Consider the following 17,809-nt stretch of genomic DNA (forward strand, 5'->3'; position numbering starts at 1 on the left):
TGGGGAGGTCTCAGTGTCCAATCACCTGCCATGTCGTCTCCAAGTCCTGTGACGCTAACACCCGACAGGTTCCTGGAGTTGCTGGAAGGCGCCAAAGTGGCACAGATGCCGGCCGAATCAGAGGCCTCGGAAGGAGCTGTCAAGCGGAAGGTGCAACGTGCCATTGGGTACTTTTGGCCGAGTGAAATAAAGTGAAATCCTACACCGACTCCCACAAGATCCTACCCACTGATACCTACCCACTGATACCTACCCACTGACTACAACTCCTATCCCAGACACTTCACATGCTTTGTGATATAGATTGAATGTCTGCCTACTCTCTGTCTTTTGAACCTTTCCAACTGCACAGTTTGATAAAGCATAAATTTCCCCTCGAATTTGAGGTGGATAGATATTTTCTCGTGAACCAGAACGGGAAAATGGAATTGTGCACTGCTGCAAGCAGCGCCAGCCACCATGCATGTTCGGAAACCTCCGTGCCAATTATACGACAGGTGAAGTCTTCAGCACAATGGTGCTGAAGCCCTGTCACCAGGCACTTTCTCGGTTGATGTTGTCTCTGGCTCATCGAAAAGAAAAGAATATGACAGACAGCTCCCTTTTCAAAATCCCGTTTTGAGGGCACTTTGATTTTCGAATACATCACAACTGATGCACCATATGGTTCTCCGTTGACAATGGCAACATATCAAATCCCCGGAAACCAACAGGACCCCGCAGGAGACTGGGAAGCTCTGATCGTCTGCCCAAGTCTACATGATGACATGCTGCCAAAATCTTCCCTTGGGTACTCGCATGCGACTCTCGCCGCAGTCCCTCAAGAAAATCCAACAAAATCAGCGGTACACGACGAAGGCGTATATCGGGATTGTTTGATGAGGCTTGTTCAGGCCAACTTGACGACGATAATTCAAATCAGCATGGGTTGACACCGCATACAGGGGCCTGTTACCCGCTCACCTTCGACAATATGGAACGTTGGACAAATGCTTCGGGGGCTGTGTCCTGCTCGATCCAGGTTTGGATGGAACAGATGAACTCTCTTCCATCCCTAGTATTGAGGCCAACCCCAGCAACGGCTACATCGCAAGAGCCAGAGCTCGACATTGCAAACATCCCAGATCTCTTCAGAGGTTTAGCGCCAATTGGGTCATCAGCTTTGCGAAAACCTGCTTTCATCTACCCAATGACGTCAGATCTAGAAGTTGAGGATCCTGGAGGTGATGCAGTTGAGTCCAAGGATGTTCAGATGCCACCACCAGCGACAGCTCAGGCCAGCTCGAAAAATCTGAGACCTTCAGAACCAGCCACTACAATAGAAAATTCGTCTCGCAAAGATGAGTCTGGCTGGGACAATCGGCTCACAGATTCAAGCTATGCCTCCGCAGTTCATCAAGGGAGCCAATCGTCTCTTCATATCAACAGCTCAGCATCTGGGAAATTCTAGAGTCAATCATCCAGCAAGCTCACCGACACGCTCTTTATCATCGATCAGTGTTAGGCATGTGTCTAACCTGAAAGCGAAAATGCTTGACTTGCAACATGGTCCTGTCGATTCTTGGGTTGACACTTCAAAGCTTGCAGTGTTTATATCGTCCATGACTGGGTAAGTGTATTTTCTAAGCCCTCGCGTTTTCAATGCTAACATCAGCCACTCCAGCAAACCCAAAACCTTTTTCATCGTAAACTACAAGAGGGTCAGTGGACGAAAATGCCTGAGCCGGCTATTCGAGTGGATTATCTCATACGTTCACATCAGTGAGACGAAATGCTGGATCACGGAGTATCCGAGCCCACGGCTGTCGTCAATCATGGAACTGTCACACTTCTTTCGGGTACCGAAACAGTCACCAACTCAAGGCCATCTTGCAGATTTTACCGCCAAATGGACCACATGGGGATCGCATACTAACTGTCCAGTCCATCTCAGTTTCGAAGCATCGTCAATACTGAAAGGTCTTGCATGCTTGTCCCAAATTGCTGAGCACCCGAGTCTCAGGCAACACCACTCGTACGCCCTCGGCCCCAGGATGAAAATCCTTGGCGGATCCTCGAAAGGCATAAACTCCCGAAAGGGCCCATATGGATTGACCAAAACTCTGGGCAGTTTCTCTCCTCCAGAAATCCCTTGTGTCTCGAATAATCATGAAGAGATCTTCTCCTGGCTTCAGACATTGCCTAGCTGCTGGCGGTGGAGTTCAAATTAGATCCTTCTTTTCCAAACACCTCAGATCTGAGCGCGGCGCACTTCCTGATTGATCCACGAAGCAACTCAGACATCTCTTCATATTCATCAGAGATGACGATTGATTCTTACATGCTATCAATCTCAGATACACCAAGCAGTGAGGCTCAAAACCTTTCCTGCCACATGCACTCTGGCAGATACCAATCGCTCACTGGGTGCCTTGCTACTCTGCTCTACAAGGTGTTCATGGATCAACTATCTCGGAATATCTCGGTGTCTTCCCGCCCCAATGCTACCGGAAAGCAGCCTCGGAACGGCTGTGATTCTGGACACCCACAAGACGGAGGAGATTCCACCCAAGTAGCAAATGGGGAAGCACCCAATGGGTCTTCAGTGTCTCGAGAAAGCGCGATATCTAGTTCCGAGGCTCCTGCTTCACAGCCGCTTAAAAGAACCCGTGAAAGCGACAGCAACGAAGACGACACCCCTGACGGCAGACGACCCCGGCGAACTAAGGTCCAACTAGGGGAGCTACTCAACTCGCCGAAGTTGCTCGCCTGTCCATTTTGGAAGCTTGATTGTCAGAAGCACCGAAAATGCTTCAAGAGTGAACTACATACGGTTAGCCGAGTTAAACAGCATCTTTCTCGAAGACACAGGCCGACGTTCTACTGCGATCGTTGCATGGTAATCTTTCCCGACAAGACCAGCCACAACCGCCATCTGACGCAGGTATGTATCCTGGATCCGAATGCCTCCCTGGACGGAATTAGCCATCTCCAACAGTGGGAGCTGTCGAGGCGATCAAACCGAAGTCTCAGTGAACAGGAACAATGGTTCGCAATTTGGGACATTCTATTCCCCAATCAGACCAGGCCCATGTCAGCCTATATGGACCATCGCTTGTCCGAAGCAATCTGCCAGTTTCATGAGTTTACGCAGCGTCAAGGCCGCGTCATAGCGACAAGGGACCTTCAGAAAAGTGGTGTTCTACGCGATATCTCAACTTCTGACAGCAAGAACCATCAAAGCTCAAACGACACAGCAAGCGCAGTTACTGAAGCAGTCGTTCAGTGTGCCTTGGGTCGTGCTCTCGACCTGATATTCGAAGACTGGCTGGCGGACGCACCGGTTGAGGCGTTGCAGAGGTCGGAACTGTCATCAACAGAGCCCAACGGATTAGAGGTCCCAAACCTCGTAGCTTCCTCCAGCTCCGTGGCTGATAGTAGTGTGACACTGGTGAACAACCACACACAACTGACCCAACCCGAACAACCGGCACGCAGCCCCCATGTTGCGCCCTTGCAAGATGACGCCCCGGTCTTCCTTGATGCCAAAGGTCTTTTGTCGGAAGGCGCTCTTGTTGTTGCAAGCAATGCTAGTCTAAGCCAAGGGTTTCCAGAGCCGACAATGATCAATCACACTCAACCCCTAGACAACACAAGGGCATGAGAGAAAGACACAAACGTTACGCTTGACATTGATCGCCATTTACTTGACATAGGCGTACCCATAATGGGCGAACTCGCTTTGGGTACACATGTTAACAGAAGCCCGGACTGGAAGGGTTCGACTGGGTCATGGGAACATACAGACATGCTGAACACCGCCCCATGCGATGAGGCAGGGATGGGACTATTTTTCGATATACAAGCCTTCAGTAACCAACAGTTGTTTTGAACCTATCTAGAAATTGAACAATTGTTTTGTTATCAGATATGGGAATTCCAACGAACGCTCATTAGCGACCACAACGAGAATTTCGAGATGCCGCCTTGCTCCTTCGAAACAGGACTTTGATAATGACTGGTTATTGGTGAGGTTGAGAATGCTCCGGCGATTATCAGCGCAAACTCCGCGTTCAAGTTGAAACCGCAATCTATCATCATAATCCAAATTTCCATCTCGAACGATGGATTTCGTGGTGGTTGGATGTCGGTGGTCTGACCCCTTACGACCAAGTGGCGTCATCAGACCACTGGGTGCCAACACACAACGCACCTCGCCAGCAACAGCGAATTTCAACATGATGATGCAAGCAGTATAAAGGTCGGACCCAGGGTCTCCATTTTATTTTATTTTGGGCCAAAAGTCCATCGAGCTATCAGAAAACACCCATTCTTCAACCCAACGCAGGAAAAAAAACGCAACCCGCGATCAAGTGCCAATGACCACCGAACTGCAAGTTGATGCCGAGGTGACACTCTCACCTCCATCCACCTTCCTATCACCATGCTCAAAGTTCCGCATCCTGGTGCTGGGTAATCCAGAATCTACCAAACAGGAGCTGTTTTCCAAGGTTTTTGGAGTCGAGCTTGAAAAGGTGTGTCGACCCCTGCTTACCCCTTCTCACCTCTTTCGATCGAAGCGCTTGGCAAAACTGACCATGTATACGAGCACGCAGAGACTAGTCTCAGACACATTTGATCCCAAACACAACATCGAGTCCGAGTTGGATCTCCAAGGCCAGAACGACCGTCTGGCTGTTCACGCCTCGCCAAATTTTCTGAACGGCGATCAGAAGAATTACAACCGAGTGCTTGAGTTCTTGTCCAGGAGCTCGGCCTCCGCCGACCACACCGAGCATGTACACATGATTTGGTACTGTGTATCAACCAGCGAGGAAGATCGAGGCATCTCGGATCTGGAGAAGCACTTTTTCACACAAGACATCACCTCGGTCCACGTCCCAGTCGTGTTGGTGTACACCAAATACGATGAGTTTGTGAGCCGGGTCATGTTGGAGTGGATGAAAGGGGCTGGATCTACCGAACGCGGTGTTTCCAAGGTTGCGGTTGGCCATATTCTCAAAGACATATCTTCCAAGAAGTTTGAAGAGGATATTGGCCGCCATTGGAACATGATACTCCCGTTCTCTATTCCGAGAGTCTGTGTGTCTTCTGGTGACGAGGATGATGATATTCGCAGCTTTCAACAGCTGGCAAACAGTATATTAGCCAGCTTAAAGGGAGAGGCGGACGTCAAGCTTGCTTTTGCCACGGCACAGAGAAGTTCCCCCGTCATCTCGACCCAATGTAAGTTTCTTACTTCAGTATTTCTCAGCATCCACGCTGACGCTCTCTCAGTCTGCGCCGAAGCAGCCACAGACTACTACGAGGTCGACACTGGCCACGCCCGCAAGATCCACGGCGTCGACATGCGCGACATCCTCCCCAACTTCTTCGCCAAAGCCGCCCAGATCTTCAACCTCCGTGACCCCTCCTCGGTCCTCACCGACCCCTTACTCCTCAACCGCGTCCTCGACTCAACCTTTGGCACCCACCAAAAGCCCCTCCTGGCCGAGTCCCTCCGAAGAAGCGGGACCGAATCCGGCAGCATCCTGCTCTCGCTCTCCCCTCACGAACGCGCAGTGTTGCTGACCCAAGCCCTCGCCGGTATCGTTCTTTTCCTACACATGCTCGCCGACAGCCAATGGCCCCACGCCGAGACGTTACCTACATCAGCCCCCTTATCACCAGGGTACACCTTTTCCACGCCCACAACCCCCCACTTCCCATCCCACTCCGGCTCCGTCAACACAGACCTCAGCCAGCGGCAAATCTCGCGCGAGCTGGAGGATCTCCGGCTCGGGACGGGAAAGTCCATCCTGCTCGACACGATCGAGTCCTCGTCCATCTTCACCGAGTGTCAGCTGAAGCAGGACATCTCCGAGCTAATCCTCAAGGCGGTCACGCTGGCGGAAAAGTCAGAGATCACCGGCGCGGGGGAGAATAACTACCGGTTTGCGTACCATCAGCATCATGACGCCATGTTCTTGGAGGGGGGCTACGGGGGTGATGAGGATGGGGTGGGGAAGGGGACGGCGATGGGGGATAGCTTGAGCGCGGCCGACATGATTAGGGATATGTCCATGACGTTTGTGAATGATAACATTGAGCTCAGGGAGGGGACGGCGGGGGAGGGGAAGGTGAAGCTGGCGTGTGGGTTGACGATTTTGCCTTTGAACTGATTTTGTGAAGAAGGGGTTCTTTATTGGGGGTGTGGGTTTGGGCTTTGGGATGGTATTACATCGCAATGGCATTTCTTTTGTGGGGTTTGGATAGGGTTTAACGGTACATACATCCCTGAGACTAGTTTCGTTTCATACATTCAAAGGAGTTTTGTGATCCAAACTGGTGTCAAGAGAAAATGTACCTTGGTCCATCACTGAGCTCGCAGTGAAGCTCACTGTCATTCATCTCATGAAAATGTATACACTGATCTGAACATCCTCCATATACGCTGCACTTTTCGCGCATCCCTTCCACCACTCCTGCCATTATCATCTCACATCTCTGGGGTATCACATCCATTCAGTCTTCCCTCTGCATTTAGCAAGTGTTGATCATGCTCGTAAGAGCGCTCTTCTCAGCGCTGGTGATGCTCAGACCATAAGAGTACTTGACGGCGACCCAGCTCTTGGCGTAGGTGCAGTAGAAGCTGGTGAGGGGAGGCTTCCACGAGTCGGGGCTCTTGTCGCTCTTTGCCTGGTTGACGTTGTCGGTGACGGCCCACAGCTGGGGGGTGTTGAGGTCGTTGGCGAACTGGGTCCGCTTGGCGGCGGTCCACTGGTAGGCGCCCGAGATCCAGGCGTTCTTGAGGGGGACCATGTGGTCAATGTCGACGTCGGAGGCGGCAGTCCAGGTGGCGCCGTCAAAGGGAGAGTACCATGTTCCCGAGGTGGAGGCGCAAGCCGAGTTGGTGACGACGTTGGTGCCGTCACGCTTGAGGACGGTCTCGCTGTGCAAGGGTCAGTATACCTTGATCAAACATGAGGGGTCGGACAGCGTTGAGATGGTGCCTACCGAGTGTTGCAAGCGCCTGAGACGGTGTTCCAGTGGGGGAAGAGGTCACGGTTGTAACCGCCGTTGTCATAGTTGGCCTTGACAGTCAAGGCGTTGAGCTGGGTCTGGGCAGTAGACTTGGAGGGGATTCCAGGCTGTTGTTCTTGTCAGTTGTCTTCTCTTCTCATGGCAGAGACCATCGACATACAGGAGCAGGGGCGGGCATGGGGATGGCAGACGCCACCACCGCGAGGACCGAAGCGAGAAGGAAGGACTTCATGTTGACTGATGGAATGCTGGAAACCGAGAGATATATTAAATGCAGGAACCGGTGGACAGCGGGATGATGCAGTGTGAATCTCTTCCCGAATCTCAGGAACCACGAGGCCCTCTATATACTCTTCAGATGCCACAATGAGCCACGGCCGATCTCCCTCGGTACCTTTGGACAATTGCACATTTTCGTAGGGATCCCGAGTCGCGAGGGCACAGCAGCTGTCGCTGCTTCGCTGACTTCCCGCATCCCGATGTATGCTCAGGACCAATCCACAGTCATAGGAACTCCTAAATCATCAACATGTTACCCCATGGCTCGCGATACGTGTTACACCCCAGACGGGACCGTGTTCCCTTTCTGGAAGGCGATTGGGGGTTTATGGTCGATCGCCCAAAGTCTTAGCACATATCCCAAGTACCGCCAATTGTCTCAGATGTAATTCAGACCTATCCCGGCGGACCTGTAAGATCCAAGAAACCCCACAGAGGGGGGCTCTCCCTCAGCTGCCGCCCAATTCCAACCTCTTCCCAGTGGTAACCAACACCGATATTGTCCACCCCTGTTCATCCCAACTGTGCAACCCCCCTCCCCCAAGTCAGTCTAGACTTGACATCCAGTCAAGATGCAAGATAAGCCCACGTCGGGAAGGTTGTGGTGGGGGGGGGGGGGGGGGAATCCAAGAAAAAAAAAGATTCTACGGCTCTTATCAAGGGTCCGATAACCCCTGGCATCCCCCCGCAATCTTGGTGCTCCAACTGCCATCCATGATGCATCACCAACTGCCTATTCGGGAACTGCCGAGCGGGAACCAATGGAGCCCCAAACCACCAATCACCCTCCTATGCAGCACAACGTTGCCGCGAGTGGTAATCTTTTTTGTCTCCCATTTCCCACTTCCCGCCGCAACGGCGAGCGGAAAAAGAAACACCAACCAGAAAGCCATGCGGGAAATTCCCTCGCCAAGACCACGCCTTCACCTGCAGCATGCACGAGATGCCGGACTAGGTATCGTCGGACGGGGTTGCCAAGCTTGACTTAAGAGATTCAACGTTGTAGAGAAAGCACGAGCTGTAAAGATAGGCTGCTGTTCGTAGACTGATCTGCTATCACAAGCCACGTTTTTGTTATCCTGATGGCTGCTGGCGCGGAGACATTTGGGCACTTGGGTGATAGCTGACGACGCAGGTACGCAAGATACAACCCCCCCCAACTTGCTATGAATAGATAACCTAGCTACAGATCAAAGATAAGCATCATACAAAAGACGGAACCCGCCGTATAACGAAATAGAAATTCGTGGAGGTGGCCGACACAACCATCACTTTGGCACCGTGATCCCATCACCACCTGCAACTGGACCGACGACCCCTGGTTGAGCCCCCCCGCTGCTGGCATCGCCATCACTTTCGTCATTCTTAGCTTCGCCAACCCCTGTTGGCATGCCGCCGTCCTCGGGAGTCTTGGGTGCGATCGTGGACCCGGTATCGGACGACTTCTTGGACGCAAACAAGTTGATTCTCGTGGGTATCGACATGCTGGGCATCGGAGGCATACTGGGCATGCCGACACTGGGCATGGTCGGCATCGACATCTTGGGCATCTCGACCGATGGTAGTTTCGACGGCAGATACGACCGCAGAGTGGTGCTCGTTTCTTGAGCAACGCCGAACAGATGCCGCAGATAGGCCTTCTTTTGCTCGCTAGCCTCGGTCTTTTCCCCGCCCTCGTTGCCGTCCAAGTCATCCGGTAGAGGGACCAGCGTGGCGGCCGCGGCGATGTCGATGGGCGATTCATCAGGGACATCGTCGTCTGCCATCTCTTGGTCCTCCTCGCCTGTGGCTATCTCAACCGCCTCCTCGGGTGGTTTCGCTACTCCCTCCTCATCGACGGCTTTGGCAATCTCCTGCGTCTCTTCCGACTCGGCCGGGATGGGCTCTGCAAACTTTGGATCGTCCCAGATCTCGGCATCATCATTGAACCAGTTGATAACAAGCTGTGCGGCGTCGTTGGTCATCTTCTCATACTCCTTGTTCTGATCGGGTTTGAAAAGATTGATGTGTGCTACAATCTCGTCTTTGGCCCCTTCGATAACATGTCTCGTGAACAGATGTTCCGCCGGGTGGTCTTTGGCCGGTATGGCACAGAATGTTCGCTCCGGCACGAAGTAGCCTCCGCTCCATTTCCCATTTTCGCCGAGAGACGCAAACACATCCGAAAAGCCGACCCCCCTCAGGGAAGCGAGCCGCTCGAGTCGACGATTGAGCTCATTCTGCTTCAGCAGAGAGCCTACAAAGGTGAAGTGGTCCGACAGGTACGCAAAGGACTCGCCAATGTTGCCCCTGTTGACGTACGCGAGCCCCTGGCCGAGCGCATCAACGGACTGCTGGTAGCCCTGGATCACGTCCTCCTTGGTCAGGCTCCGCACCGTACGCATGCCCTCGATGATCTTTTTGCGGTGCATGTAGGCGGCCACTCCGCCAGCAGCAATGACGCCGACGGTTCCCGTGCGCATGGCGATGAGCTGCCAGGCCTTCCACGCGGGACTGGAGGATCTCTTGACGATGCGGCCTGTAGCAACGCTAACGGCACGTTTGGAAGCGAGGCGTGAGAGGGTGGCTGGTGCGGCAGCCGAGAGAGCCGTCATGACGTTGAACACACTGCTCACTCTCTGGTAGTTGGAAAAGGCGCCGTACACAAACATGGAACGCGCAAGGCCGTTGTAGGGCGTGTCGAATGCGAGTATGCCTTGAATCAGGGGAAACATGGGACCGGACGCGTTCTCATCTTGCCGTCGTTCATCGAGGATGCGGAAGAGGCAGTCGCTGGCGACAAAGCCACTGTAGTTGTGTGAGCAGGTATGCAGGCCACGAAGATACGATGATAGAACATACCCCATGGAATGAGCCACCAGAATAACACCAACGCTACGATCGTTGGGCGGCCATGGATTGTCGAGATGGGTCTTGCGCAAGTCCATCACGCGCTCCTTGAGCCTATCAAGGGGTTAGTCTTGGCACCTGGCGTGTCGCGTCGTGGTCGACATACCATTCCAGAAAGGCAGCGGTGCTTTGCGCAAGCTCGCCTTTGGTCTCATATTTGGGATAGACAACAGAGGCAACCTCGTGATCCGGTAGGTTGTTGGTGATGATATCTTGGAGGTGTTTGGGGAAGTTGCCAAACGTGTCGTCGTCTCCCTTGAGTCGCGCGCAATGCGTCCGTCAGCTTTGAAAACAGCAATAGAAGATTTCAAAGTCAAAGAAATGGGGCACCGACCTTGAAGCCGTGAATAAAACAAAGCAGTAAAATCCTCTTCATTGCTATAGCAGAGCTTTAGATAAAAGAGAGACGGTAATACTGATGTGTCTCCGAGATGCCAAAAAAGATGTTGCAGGATGAAAGTGGATCAGAGTTCCAGCTCCCGCAAGCGAAGAGACAGTTTCTTTCCTCTCAGTCCTTAGTCCCATTTCAGGTTTCTGGCATTCCGCTCTAAAAGATGGCAGTCGCGTCCAGGGTCGAGTGGCGTTTATGCCGCGTTTGCAGGAGTTACCCATCAGAGAAAAAGGTGGTGGTGCAAATACGTCATCTTTCACGTCATGCGCGCACCAAGTAACCACCAGCTTCAACTTCATCCAATGAGCAACAACTTGAACACAGATAAACAGCACTCGAGATGGCTTCATTTTAAAATGCTTTTATTCTTGTTTTTGATCATATCATGAATTCATAAACCCATAAATCATACCCGTGTGCTTTTGGTCTACCACCATTCCCATTTTCCATTGCCGTGATTGTCCTTTTTCTCCCATCGTATACCTTTGCGTGTCATCATTCATCACTGTTCACGGCTGTACTTTGAGCACTGCCGCCACTTTGAACCATATCTCATCATCAGAATCGGGATGGGCGCCAGCATTAGAGTGCCACCCGCCAGGATGCTGAAAGCCCACCCGTACCCAAACCTCTCCATCAACGGAGCCGTCGTAAGAGGAAGGAAGGTGCCGCAGAGACACCTCGTCACCATGACTCCTGTCAGCGCCGAGGCCGAGTATATGCCAAAAGCGTCAACAATATATGTCATGAGGGGGATCATGGCCAGCATGAGGCAACTGCCGAGCAAGCTGACTGAAAAGAGCAACAAGAGAAGAGGGAGCTTCCACTCGGGGATCCAGCCATAAGCTGCCACCGCGACGGGGAGAGCAAAAGCTCCAATGATGGTCAATGGAAGGCGGAATTCCGGCTTGCCAACTCCCTTGTGGGTGTGTCGCATGCGGATGTAAATTCTGTCAAGGCAGTGATTGCATAGCAGGACACTGACTGTAGATCCGATTGCTGTAGGATGTCTAGTTAGCATCAACGTGTATAAGAATAGTCTGAGCAGGGCCAAACTCACTGAAACTGGCATAGCAGCTCCCAACCGCCATCGGTGACAACCCATAAACATCCTGCAAAATATCCGCCAGCGTGGTGCTCATCACATAATAAAACGCAAAAACCACCGCTCCAAACAAGCTCATGGCCATCAGCACACCGCTCCCAAGAAGAACATGGGCCGGCCTCATGACCGCATCACCTAGCTTCTTCCACACCCCCTGTTGGCCAGTGAGTCCTTTCTGTTCTCCTTCGACCCTGAGCTTAACTTCCTCTTCGTAATCCACCGCTGTCTTGTACCTCTTGCCCCATCTCTTTGCCCGTTTCCTCAAAATGGCCACCTTGTATGTCTCCCTGAAGCACAACAGGAACATGAGTTCTCCCAGCGACGCCAGTCCAGCTGTCATCCAAATCACCTTCCTCCACCCGATCATCTCAGCAAGCGCACTGCCAATCAACGGGGCTACCGCTCCGCCGACAAGCGGCGCCAGATAAACCAACGACACGGGACTTCCTCTCTGCTCAGAAATGAACATGTCGCCCACAATGGCCGGGTTAAGCACGTTGCCAGCAACCACACACCCCGTCAGCATCCGCGCAACAACCAAGCTCGTGACAGACTGCGAGGTGGCCGTCATGATGGTGGCCAGGATGAAAATGATGTTGCAGACGTTCATGACCGGGTACCGGCCGTACATTTCCGAGAGCGGTGCGATGAACAGCGGGCCAGCGGCTTCGCCCAGCTCCCAGATCGTCACGAGAAGGACAGAAGATGATTTGCTGGGCGTGCTTCCTGGTGGCGAAAGGTCTGCGACAATCTCGGTCGCCAGAGGGACGAGTGAAATGCAAGTCATTGTGCTGCGTCTGATGTTAGTTTTGATTCGAAAGAGTGGCTGCGCGGAACCTGGTAAAAAAAAAAAACATACACAGTAAAAGCCATAAAGGCCAGAATAAACACAATAGCCCATTTGAACGGTGTCGGCCATTCCAGCGGGTTTTCTGGGTCCCCAGAGGGATCAAAATCGATGATTATCGGCTCATCGTTGCCCCTGTTGTGATGGTTATGAGACCCGAGGAAGGCGTCATCTTCGTCGGCGGAATCGGCAGGTGAGTCCGACGTAGCAGGTAGACAGGTGTGATAATGGTGACCTTCGTCCGTCACACTGATGAGTAGAGGTTGAGTTTCCGGGGTTCCGAGGCGTACGCTCATTTTCTCGCTGTTTACAACTCTTCCCCCTATCAAAAGAAGCGTTTTGAACACGAACACAGCCCAGAGGAAGAAAGGGAAGAGGGAAAAAAAAGAAGAGAGACCTGATCGGTCTTTTTGTCCTTGAAGGATTGGTGATAACGATTTCCACCCTACATGTACGCATACCCCTCCTGTCCTTTTTTGAACATGGACAGGCGGTTCGGATCCAGACTTGAGTCTTCCCCGAATCGATACAACCGTCAGCAGTGGCCGGTCTCGCCGTGTAACCCCTGCCGTGGTGGTGGTTGAAACTTTTTTTTGTGCTTGTCGCTATGCAGCCAAGAGCAGGGGGATCGCTGAAAGGGCGCCGCTAGTGGAAATATCTGGGAGAAAAGGCGCGGGCGTTGCGACGCTGATGACCAAACCAATTCACAATGGCAATTGACACTGTGTTTTTGGGCCACAGCAGATGGTCTTACTTCTGAGATGCTGTGCCTCCAGTGTCTTCAGCGGGTGTTCAGTGGTCTCGGATGGCGGATATAACGTCGACTGGATACTGTATTGAACTGTGTTCTGCCCATTCATCACCCCACATTCTAGCAACTTCGAGATTTTCTCCAATGCCCAGCCTCCCCCTCCACTCACATGAAGATTCACCCCTCTCTACTGACCATGTTTGGTGACTCCCGTGTTCCGATATGCCGTCCTGTTGCGGAACTTCCATCCACCGTCTGCACCTCAAAAAGACCCTTAATCCAATGCACGGCGCCCTTCGGATAACAGCGGCAATCCAAGGTATTTTCCCCAACAGATGCTTTAAAGCAGTGGCAAATATGTCGTCAAGGTGGCTCGATGCTTTCAATGGTGTGCTTCCAGTGTCCCATCCACGATAGTTATATCGAAGGGTTCACACCCTGGATACCCAATTCTGTCGATCAATTGGTGAAGCTCAATGGTTGGTGCTGAAGGCCGATCTGACCCAAGGGTGGCGCACCACCGAATGCAACCCCAATCTTCAGCGCTTGTTTCCCCCGCACCAGAGCGACGTTGGCCGCTGGGAAATGGAAACCTGGCATGTCACGGCCTGTCACGGGTTAGGGTTTTTCAATCACCCCGCCCCCTTTCCCAGCATTCTCCTTGTTGACAAACCCCTGAAAACAAAAAGAGGAAAACTTTTGTTGGTCGGGTGATGTTCTCCCGCAGGAGTCCATTTTGAGGGGTTTAAAGTGTATTCATCATGAGCCCCTCATGCCACTCTTCTCCATAATCCACTGCTCAACAACCTCCATCCCCCTACTAATCTCAGCAACAGCCACAGTGAACTCATCCACCTCGTCCGGAGACGCATACTCCAACACCTTCCAAACCTCCAGGCTCTGCATCAACGCCCAAGGCGACATGGCACCTTCACCATCCTTTTGACCGCGCAGCGTATTCCCCTTCCTGAGAGCCGCGCACCACTCCTTCCCCGTCGTCGCATCCCACAGCCCATTCACCCCACTGAAAAGAGCGCCCCCAGGACACACCGACCACTGCGTCTTGATGGTCTGATACACAGACCGGACAAAACTGACAGAAATGTACGTCCGCCTCACCGACTCGGCAATCACCCACACCTGCCAGAGTGTGTGCGGTGCTGGGTTAGGAGGGAGGGCGACCGGGTTGTGCGTGCTGCTCGGCGGGGTGATGGCACCGACAGACGTGTTTGAGCTGGTCCCTGTTTTGCTGCCCCGTATCAAGTCACTGTTGCCAGACGGCGACGAGCCAGATGAAGACGCGGACGACGCATAGGCTTCAAACACCTCGCCTGTGGTGCAATCCAGTCTTGCGCTCTCCAACATCTGGCACGCCCAACGGTGCAGCGTCTCCATGTACGATTCTGCTTGGTCTCTGGAGCGAATGTCCCCGTCAAAGAGCTGAGTTAACTCGTAAACGAAAAGAGATTGCGTCCGGGCTAGGTGGTTGAAAGTGCCCAGCATGATGTTTGATGCATCGAGGCTTCCCAGAGGGAGATTCGTGTTTGTGTTGTTTGTGTGGTCAAGATGAGAGTCTGGCTGGCTCTGAATGAGGTCTGCTGCTCGATCTTGAATGATCCGTAAGGACAGTTCTTTGGCTGCTGGGGTGGCCGCCAGATCATAAGCTGCTCTCGCCGTGTAGGCATCTCGTATGCACTCGGGCATCAAGTCCCGGTAGAGATGGCGGTGCATCAGAGGACTGTGGCCCTCTTTTACCCACAGTTGGAGCCATTGTTGGTGCTTGTCGATAAAGTTGGGAAGAGAGTCCTGGCTGATAGCTACCTCGAGCTCGGGCGGCAGGCTCATGATGTGCGCATCCAACAGGGTGGAACGGCGCCAAGATCCAGGAGAAAGAAACCATTGATAGGGCGACAACAGTGGTGGGCATCTCGGATCGAGGTCTGTTCGTGCTTGTGATATGTCTGGGTGCTTGCCTTTTTCTGTACTGAACCAGTCACTGGTTAGAGTTGAGGAGGCTCCCGGAGCTCTCTCAGGCTCAGTCAGTAGCCGTGAGACAGCCTCATCGTCGTCAGCAATTGGTAGTGACGTTGCTCCGCCACGACGAGGTGGATAGACGCAGACTATCTCTTTTTCGACGCATCTCCTGCACCAAGGCGTAGACTGGTCGCATTTCCTCTTCGACTTCGCACAGGGGATGCATGTTTTTCTTTTCCGATTACGCCGGAGCCGTGGCCTTGGTGGTGATGTTGCATCTGATGAAGGCGACCCGCTCATTTCGATAACAGCTGGAAACCTAGGTAGCCTTAGATAAAAGCCAGCATATAGTCGGGTGGTTGGATGAGCGGGGGTAAATCTAGAGCGCTCCGGTACTCGAGAACTATCAACCCGGTAAGCCACATGATGTGTGATGGATGAGAAGTAGTCGCCGCTCACCCGCGCCAAGTGCTGACTGAGCAACCTGATCTAGCAAGGAGCGGGCCTAAGCGGGTCAGACCCAGACACAAAGGGGCCCCCTGAGAGGCTCTGGTTTGCTTAAACCCGCTCTCGCCCGCAAGTCATCTGGAACAACGCCAGATTTTTCATCAAACTCATAATCATCGGCGATTGACGCACAACTCGTCCGCTCACTCGGCCACAGAAAGCCCGCAACTAGTCCATCGCTTATTAAGTTGTGCTGGTCTTGAACGCCTTTGTCAGCAATGGAGTCGATGATGGGGTTATCTGAATTTCTTAGCCGGTGTAACGATAAAAGCTCATGAGTATAAAGGGAGGCATGTGGCTGTCTGATACAAGAGAAGATAATCATTCCTAAAAAGCAAGCACAGCAAGCAGTGCCCATACCGCATTCCTTTACACATATTTGGCTCCAAATCTAAAACCATGGCTGTTAGTCTCTCACTCAACTTTCCTCCCATCAAGACCTTGCATAGAGAGTCTTACCCAGCAATTTCCCCTCTCGAACCCGAAAACAATCAAGCGGGCAAAACAGTCCTCGTCACCGGCGGCGCAGGTGGCATCGGGTTTGCTATCGCGACGGCCTTTGTCCAGGCCTCGTCCTCGCATGTCATTATCGTTGGTCGGCGCCAAGGATTCCTCCAAGACGGCGTCAAGCGACTTGAAGCTGAGGCTCGGACTGCGGGGACCAACACCAAAATCAGCGGCTACTCCTCAGATGTTTCGAGCCTGGAAGCAAGCGAGAAGCTGTGGGCTGAATTGAAGGAGGATGGGATTGTCGTGGATGTCTTGGTGCTCAACGCCGTAGCTCTGGGCCCTGGCGGGGCACTGGTGGAGGCCAACTTGGAAGTAGTATGGAAGGCATATGAGGTCAACGTTCGCTCGCTTCTGGACCATACCCAGCGATTTTATAACCAGCAAGGTAAAAGGCAAAAGGTAAGCGACATCATCCAAACCATGATCAAACCTTCTCGCTGATGTTCTATGTAGTATCTGGTTAGTGTCTCTTCCTCCATGGTGCATAACCTGGACAATGAAAACTCCTTCTTGTCCGCGTACGGGGCAACGAAAACTGCGGGCCAAGTTTTGTTTCAGCAAATTGCCAGGGATGTAGACCCAGCAAGGCTGCAGATGATCAGCTTTCACCCTGGTGCCATCTACTCAGATGGGGCCCGAGAAGGTGGCGTCACCAAGGACATGATCGATGTGTGGGATGATGGTATGTTCTGTCTCTCCAGGTCTTGGATCAATGAGGGCGTCGAGGCTAACTTGGCAACAGCGGCGTTACCTGGTAACTTTGCCGTGTGGGCGGCCACACCCGCGGCCAAGTTCCTGCATGGCCGATTTCTGGCAGCCTGGTGGGATGTAAATGAGCTGAAGCACGATGCGCTTCAGGAAAAGCTCAATTCTGAGTGGCACCTGCTAAGAGTTGGTGTGAAAGGACTCTGAGACCTGGGTGGTGGCACAGGCCTGTTCGGTGTGTTTGTTCCTGTCAGAAACGTGGTCTGCGGGCTTCGGAGGAACTCTTGTTGTTGAAATTGAATCATATGACTAGAGAGAGTTAGTCTGACCTGCTCGAGACGGTTTGCGTTTAATAAATGGCCTGAAGTCCTTTGCTTCAATATCGATATTCTCATTTGTTGCTCTTCGGAGGAAGACGTTTCTGAATCGAGTCAGAAGAAAAGGAAACCAGCGCCCTAAACGACAAGAATGGCTGGCCTTACTTGTAGGGCTGATGAAGTCTTATTCAAAAAGCGCCTAGTGGGCACAAGGTGGCAGCATACACCTGCACCCGGGATTGGCTGTTCAGTATTTTGTGCTGTCTCTCTGCTCCCACGCGCCAGGTTCGAGACCGCAGTAGCTGCCTGCGGGGAGCCGGTAATGGAGACGCCACGAGTGGCAGGGCTGATTTCGACTGGACCATGAAGGGTGTGGTTGACTGTGATTGCTGTCGAGGTTCAGAGTGGCTTTGTCGCACAAGCAGTGATCATCCAATCTCTGTCTCTAATCCGGCTTGCTTCGCCATCCCGACGCTTCCTGAACCAATCACATCTGACCTCGACCTCAATT

The 17,809-nt window shown here is 52.7% G+C and overlaps 7 protein-coding genes across 7 annotated transcripts; 3 read left to right on the forward strand and 4 right to left on the reverse strand.

Annotated features, from left to right (window-relative positions):
• Nucleotides 1-2,302: 2,302 nt before the first annotated feature.
• Nucleotides 2,303-3,643, forward strand: PODANS_7_1310 (uncharacterized protein; the record flags this gene model as incomplete). The annotated part of the gene is made up of 1 exon (XM_001905384.1): nt 2,303-3,643. The coding sequence occupies one exon, from the start codon at nt 2,303-2,305 to the stop codon at nt 3,641-3,643; it is 1,341 nt and encodes a 446-aa protein (XP_001905419.1).
• A 715-nt stretch (nt 3,644-4,358) lies between these two features.
• Nucleotides 4,359-6,161, forward strand: PODANS_7_1300 (uncharacterized protein; the record flags this gene model as incomplete). The annotated part of the gene is made up of 1 exon (XM_001905385.1): nt 4,359-6,161. One exon carries the CDS (start codon nt 4,359-4,361, stop codon nt 6,159-6,161), a length of 1,803 nt encoding a protein of 600 aa, XP_001905420.1.
• Nucleotides 6,162-6,522: 361 nt separating this feature from the next.
• PODANS_7_1290 (uncharacterized protein) lies at nt 6,523-7,255 on the reverse strand (the record flags this gene model as incomplete). Its single annotated transcript, XM_001905386.1, has 3 exons — nt 6,523-6,931; nt 6,997-7,130; nt 7,184-7,255. The coding sequence occupies 3 exons, from the start codon at nt 7,253-7,255 to the stop codon at nt 6,523-6,525; spliced, it is 615 nt and encodes a 204-aa protein (XP_001905421.1).
• A 1,315-nt stretch (nt 7,256-8,570) lies between these two features.
• Nucleotides 8,571-10,567, reverse strand: PODANS_7_1280 (uncharacterized protein; the record flags this gene model as incomplete). The annotated part of the gene is made up of 3 exons (XM_001905387.1): nt 8,571-10,235; nt 10,294-10,446; nt 10,526-10,567. 3 exons carry the CDS (start codon nt 10,565-10,567, stop codon nt 8,571-8,573), a joined length of 1,860 nt encoding a protein of 619 aa, XP_001905422.1.
• Nucleotides 10,568-11,084: 517 nt separating this feature from the next.
• On the reverse strand, nt 11,085-12,830 carry PODANS_7_1270 (uncharacterized protein; the record flags this gene model as incomplete). The annotated part of the gene is made up of 3 exons (XM_001905388.1): nt 11,085-11,581; nt 11,643-12,478; nt 12,547-12,830. 3 exons carry the CDS (start codon nt 12,828-12,830, stop codon nt 11,085-11,087), a joined length of 1,617 nt encoding a protein of 538 aa, XP_001905423.1.
• Nucleotides 12,831-14,044: 1,214 nt separating this feature from the next.
• Nucleotides 14,045-15,748, reverse strand: PODANS_7_1260 (uncharacterized protein; the record flags this gene model as incomplete). The annotated part of the gene is made up of 1 exon (XM_001905389.1): nt 14,045-15,748. A coding segment is annotated over one exon (1,704 nt), but the record flags the coding sequence as incomplete, so codon positions are not given.
• Nucleotides 15,749-16,165: 417 nt separating this feature from the next.
• On the forward strand, nt 16,166-17,188 carry PODANS_7_1250 (uncharacterized protein; the record flags this gene model as incomplete). The annotated part of the gene is made up of 2 exons (XM_001905390.1): nt 16,166-16,675; nt 16,730-17,188. 2 exons carry the CDS (start codon nt 16,166-16,168, stop codon nt 17,186-17,188), a joined length of 969 nt encoding a protein of 322 aa, XP_001905425.1.
• Nucleotides 17,189-17,809: the final 621 nt, after the last annotated feature.

This window comes from Podospora anserina, chromosome 7 (assembly GCF_000226545.1).
Source record: "Podospora anserina S mat+ genomic DNA chromosome 7, supercontig 3".
In the NCBI taxonomy this organism is placed as follows: domain Eukaryota; kingdom Fungi; phylum Ascomycota; class Sordariomycetes; order Sordariales; family Podosporaceae; genus Podospora; species Podospora anserina.